This window comes from Falco punctatus (assembly GCF_963210335.1).
Source record: "Falco punctatus genome assembly, chromosome: 9".
In the NCBI taxonomy this organism is placed as follows: Eukaryota; Metazoa; Chordata; class Aves; order Falconiformes; family Falconidae; genus Falco; species Falco punctatus.
Window position 1 is genome coordinate 43475280 of NC_137589.1, and position 6000 is coordinate 43481279.

At 44.0% G+C, this 6000-nt stretch overlaps 1 protein-coding gene across 4 annotated transcripts in view; it reads left to right on the forward strand.

Annotated features, from left to right (window-relative positions):
- The window catches only part of DENND1A (DENN domain containing 1A), a 231116-nt gene extending 228286 nt beyond the window's left edge, over positions 1 to 2830 (forward strand). For all 4 annotated transcript variants that reach the window (XM_080402471.1, XM_080402472.1, XM_080402474.1 and 1 more), the window contains one exon: positions 607 to 2830. In XM_080402471.1, coding sequence (XP_080258597.1) covers positions 607 to 1929 — 1323 coding nt within the window. In that variant the 3' untranslated portion in view covers positions 1930 to 2830. The remainder of the gene's footprint in view (positions 1 to 606) is intronic.
- The last annotated feature ends 3170 nt before the right edge of the window (positions 2831 to 6000 follow it).

Below are 6000 nucleotides of genomic sequence, written 5' to 3' on the forward strand. Positions count from 1 at the left end.
CAGCAGGAGAATGAATACCTGGGAATTTCCAGGTCCCTTCCAAACTGCGTTATTTTTAAATGATTTTCTTTTAATCTGGCCGTTTGGGTCTAGGCATCATTTGAACATTCATCTGCATTGTAGAAGAGAGATTCTTTATGAAGAACTTCACTGAATATATGCAGCTTATAAAATGCCAAACTAAAGCAGACTCTGAGATCTTCATGTGACATGAAAGAAAAGAATGTAATTTCTACCTTATAATAATATTTAATTTGGTGTTATAGCCAGATATTTCATTTGACAGCTTTTTCCATACAGCAGTTAAGGCTTTTCACTTTCTGCACCTTAGATACAGGTACGTGCTCCTTACTTGGCTCACAATAGATGCCACAGTGTCACAGCTGAACAACTCATTAGAGGCAGAGCTGGAATTAAAACTGCAGAGTCCTGCTTCTGATTGCCTGCCTGCCAGCCGAGGCTGTGTGCTGCTGTCCCTCTCCAGTGTGCGCAGCCTGGACGGATCCCCTTCCACCTGCAGCTCAGCAGCCTGCCTTCACTTTAAGCTCTATGTTGTGAAGAGATGAGTAAAAGTTAAATTCTGATTTTTTTTATGCTTTCTTGCAGAGAATGGATCTCGGTGTGTCTGAGAGGAACAGGATTGTGCCAACCATGAAGCTGTCTCACCCTTACAACAAGCTGTGGAGTATGGGTCATGACGACATGGCTATTCCTACCAAGTATTCCCAAAGCTCGCCAGAAAGGCCCTTGACTGTCCTTGGTAACATGCCGCCAATCACAAGGAGACCCCGGAGCAGAGACAGCATCCTGGCTCCTGCAGAAAAGGATGAATCAAACCCTGCCATTCAAGGGAACATCACCATTCCTAGGCCACAGGGAAGAAAGACTCCTGAACTGGGGATAGTGCCACCACCGCCAGCACCCAGGGCTTCCAAGCATCAGACTCCAGCGGGACAAGCAGAAATTCTCACCACCCACGCTACAGGACGTAGCCATTTGGTTTCAGATCTGATCCCAGAGCCCTTTGGAGTTGGTAGTGTGTCCTTAGACCCCGAAATCCAGCAGGCTGTAAATTATTCCTCTCATCCATCTCAGCTTTTGTCCAGTGCTACCAGCACTGCTGAGATGCTCCAGCCTGTCAAGGTGAAGACAGAAAGTACAGGTAATGAAAGCGACTACCTTCTTAATCTCCTGGATCCATTAAAAACGGCCAGCTGGCAAAGCAGTGGTCCACAGCAAGGTCCCCGCAGCCTGCAAAGCTCAGCTGCTCCACCTGCTGCAGCTGGCTTTGTCTCGGTGGCAAGTGACTTTGTGCCTCCTGCAGCTGCACCATTTGTCCAGCCACTGGGTTACCCTTCCCCAGCACCACCACCTTTTTTACAGCCATCTCCTAATCCATTTACACAGACAGTGCCAGGAGCCCTTTCAGTGTCTTTAGTTAGACCCCCAAGGGGCTCTTTCACCCCCTCCTTAGGTCACGTGTATAGCTCTAGCTTCATAACACCTAATTCGAGCTTCTACCCACCACAAAGACCTCAACCACACATCTCAACACTATCCATGCCAAACTTGTTCAGCCAGGCTCCCGCTGTGCCACCAGCTCGCTCCTTACTGCTGCCGAGCCACAGCCCTTCCCCAGCAGGCTCTCTGCAGCCAGCGTGTTTAAGTGGTCCTTCCAAAACCAGAACGTTACAGCTGGGCCAGTCCAGCTCAAAGGTAGATCCCAAGCAAGCACTAGCTCTCCTGTCTAATGAACCCCCTTTGATCCCTGCCAGGCCAGCTAAGGGCTTAGAGTCAGTGTTACTGTCCTCAAAATCTGAGGAGACAAAAGATCCATTTGAAGATTTGTTAAAAAAGACAAAGCAAGACGTGTCATCCACACCAGGTAAGGTTGAACAGCTCAGAAAGCGATGGGAAACCTTTGAGTAGCACTCCTGATGGCCTTTTGATGTCCCTTCGGAATTGACAGAGGGGTTTTTTTGTTTTTTTGAGCCAGCATAAAACCGAGCATTTCTTTAATGGAAGGCTGAGCCAGGGATAGCTGCAGGACCATCACTGAGCTGCAACTCGCACAGGAATTTTTGCCCAGAGTTCAGAGTCCCCCCATTGTCCTGGTCCCTGCAACTGCTTCCTCACTCTGCACCACTGAAAACCCCCAGGATTCTTGCACTGACCAAAGCGGGACGGTAGTTGGGTTTGGGTTTGATTTGGTTTTTCACGCATAGCTTTTCAGACAGTACTACTGATGCAGAAGTTACTCAATCCCTTGTATTTTCAGTCCTTGGTGCAGCCAGGAGTGTGACACAGCGCATTGCACTGGTTTTTTCTTCCTGCCTTTGTTGGGTTTTCCTTGTGTTACACACAGCTGCTGTGGTTTGTTTTCATAGGTGAAGTGCAGCAAACAAACCCTGACTTGTGGGCTGCACTGAATTAATCCATTAGGCTCTTTATTATTTTTTTTTTCTTCCCTGTCTTGAAATGCAGACGTGCATTTAGCTTACACTCTTGGGTGAGCTTTGGTTGCAGATGTTTGATTTCCCTCCCCCTGTACACTGACATGGAAAGGTAACAGGGACCTCTCTGCTGCGGAATGGTCGTAATTCCTTGTTGTAACAAAACCACAGCACAGGGCAGTTGCTCAGGGTTTGGTCCTGCATCTCTGTTGGGAAACTGGAAACACCAGCAATTGTTTTCTTTTTTTTTTTCCTTTTTTTTTATTTGTTTGGTTTTGTTAAATACATCAGAAAATAGAGGGCATAAAGAGTATCCTAGTTCTTATATATGTGTATGTTAATATTATATATAAATATTATAAATGGCAGTATATGAACGGAATGTAACCATTTCTTACTTATTACAAACAAACAAAGAAGAGAAAAAACGTGGGGTATCGAAGTTCCCAGCTCATGAGTTGAAGTTAAGCGCCAGCGCACTGGCAAGGTGGCTGGGGTGCAGCGGGATCCCAGCTGCGGTGCTGGGCCAGCCGGGCAGAAGCGTGGAGCTGAGCTGAGGGGGTGCTGCAGTGCTGGGAGGGCAGCGCACCAGCTGCCTGTCACTGCCTGACTTCAGAAGCGCTAATTGCTACCTTGAAGCAACTGGGATTTCACTCTGGTCCGCAAGGCGCTCCGCGCCCTCAGCCTCTGTCCCACTGTGCTGCGAACCTTGCTGGCGTGACAAGGCAGTAACTGGACCATGAAATGGACTGTGAGGTCACGAAGAACAAAAATGCAATGAAAAGGTCAAAGGGTACGTTCATTCAGATTTTCTAAGACACTTGTCTGTGGCAATAGTATTCTCAAGAAATTTCATCTTAATCTTAGCATCCTTCATAAAACCTGCTGTCTTTGCAGTGATTATTTTTGTTTTACTTAAGTGGTGCTTTTTTGTTTTGTTTTGTATTTGGGCACAATCTGATGTAGAACGTTGCTCTAGAAGAGGTAATCACATCACCACTGAGCCTTTGATAAAGGAAATCGTTTTGGACACATGGGGAGATTCTTGTAAAGCTTTATCTGATTTCCAATGTATCTATTTTATTCATATAATCTTGGAAGTTTTCTTACTCTGGTGTATGGAAATGGCTGTCTATGCTTTTGAGTCTGTGCAGTACAAAAGAAAAATACTCTTAATAGCTGAAATGCCAAGTTTGGGAAAGACCTTAGTATTACATTAATATTATATTTCTGTAAAGTACTATTACTCTGACAAGCCAATCAGTTGGATTTGTATTTTCTTTTTGTGTTGGAAGACAGATGGTTTTAGTATTGCATAGTAAAATATTTAAAGTCTAAGATAATAGTTCCATTTTATTTTATACAGTTCAGAATATGAATGTTATATATGAATTCAGTCTGGAATTTCAGATCTTTGCTGTGAGCTAGGTGATGAAGCTTTCTCAGTGATGGTGGAGATGTACAGGCACCAGAAAGCTCTGCATACGACATGCCTTCTGAATTTCACATAATCTTTTTTAAAATTTTTAATGTCACACACTGATTATATACTGAGTAGGCCTGTTATGCATGCTTAACTAAATAGAAAAATGCTCAGGTAATTCTGTATCACTGCAAATCATTTTCCATCACTGGTTATTTTACTCTGCCCATGTTATAGAATATTTTATGCAGTTGGATTTTTAGACAAACAAGCACTCTTGGATTATTTTTTTAAGTCAGTTTTGAGGCACTGAAAAGTATTAATGCTTAACATAAATGGCATTAATCACCCTTCACTTCATTTTGAAGGGGCAAGGGGGGAGTTTGGACACACCTCTGAGGTCCAGGAGTGCCAGGCAGCACGATCCTGGACTTTGTGACCTTCCTCACTTCTTGAATAGAATTTGCAAGCAGGAGACTGGTTTACATGCTTCTCGTAATAAACTGCCCTGTCCCTAGGGCAGTATCTAGGCTTTTTGTCTTATTTAATCTCAGGAATTCCTTGTGTGATTCATTCCTAATACTACCAGATGTAAACAAAGTGTGCTTGTCTGGGAGAGCAAGCTTGGATGTAAACCGTTTCTTTTTCTGATGTAGAAGTATTTTTGATGTTTTTACTAACCAAGTATAAGTGTTTCTGCCATTATTGATCAATGACTTTATATTCAGCTTTGTACATTTTCCTCTACACGCCATACTTGTTTGCTTGTGTGGTACTGCTTTGCTTATTTACAGATGCTTTCTTCCATTAGAAACGACTTTTATTTAAAAGAAAAAACAACAAAGTTTCTGATGCATCCGATGCTGTACAGATGGTAAAACCATTTTTGTGTCTTGCTCACTCATTAGGTTAGAAACACTCTAGACACTGGAATTGGAACCTGTCGAGAGACACAAGAATCTTGTTGCTGAAGACCTTTCTCTCGTTACCTTACATGCACGTGTTAATTATGAGGCTTGAGATTTCTCTGCACATACTAGGGATTTTTTTTCTAACCTTCAATGAACGGTCTGTGCTGCTTAGATATCCCCCCTGCCCCTTTTTTATGTGTATAGGAAAAAAATCAAGCAGATAGACATCTGCTCAGTTTTCTTTCCAGTTAGGAGGCTAGAGTGACTGCATATTTCAGGGGAAATTAATGTCCCATTACCAGCCATAGGAAACCACCGATTCTATGACACCCTGAAGAAAGGAGTGTGCGCAGGAGCATTCCTTTTGTCAGCTGGGAATGTTTCACACTCTGTCTTCCAAAGAGATTTATTGTGGTCTGCCTGCGGTACTATTTGTGTGTGTGTGTTTTGCTTCTTGCACACTTACCATCCAGGCTTTATGATCAAAGTGATTTTTCCAGCATCAGCAGATCAGATTGGTCAGTAGTGAAAAAGAAGCCTGTTAGTTGCTGCTGCTTAAAACATCCAAGTTTGGGGAAATCTTTTTCTTTTTTTCCTTTTTTTTTTCCTTTGCTACCAATTGTTGGAAGTTAACAGCTTTAGGTAATTAAAAAGTGAACAGTGAGGAGAAGAGCTGCTGCAGTCCCACCCTGTCCTTGGGAACGGTAAAAGCTGGCGGTGGCAACATGAGACAGACTCTGGCCCATGGGAACCACTGTGGCTGCGCACCGCTCTGTGACAGCCCTGCACCGTATTTTCGAGTGGCTCAGCGGAAGGGCATCACAAAACAGAAGTGAGCTTGTGGTTCTTTTGTAGCACGGTAAAATTAATTCCCCGACGAGAGTTACAAGCTGTTGCAGAGCAGGGGCTCTCTGTAACCTCGCCATTCTGTTACTCAAAGTATAAAGATGGAGCAAGGGTGCTGACATAGGCAGAGCTCACCTTGTGCTCCGAGTGATGTATACGTTCCCTGCGGCAAGTTTGCTTAGGTTATTGCTGGGAACGTTGTTTGTTTTCCCAGAAGGTTTGGGAATTGCATTCCCAGGGACACCACCTGATTGTCTTGCTTTTTTGGGTTTTTTTTTGTAAACTGAATCTGTTGTTAGTCTTGGCCCCGACGCTCCAGCGCGCACTTTGCTTACCCATCCCTGTTTCAGGCTTACTGGGTTGTTTC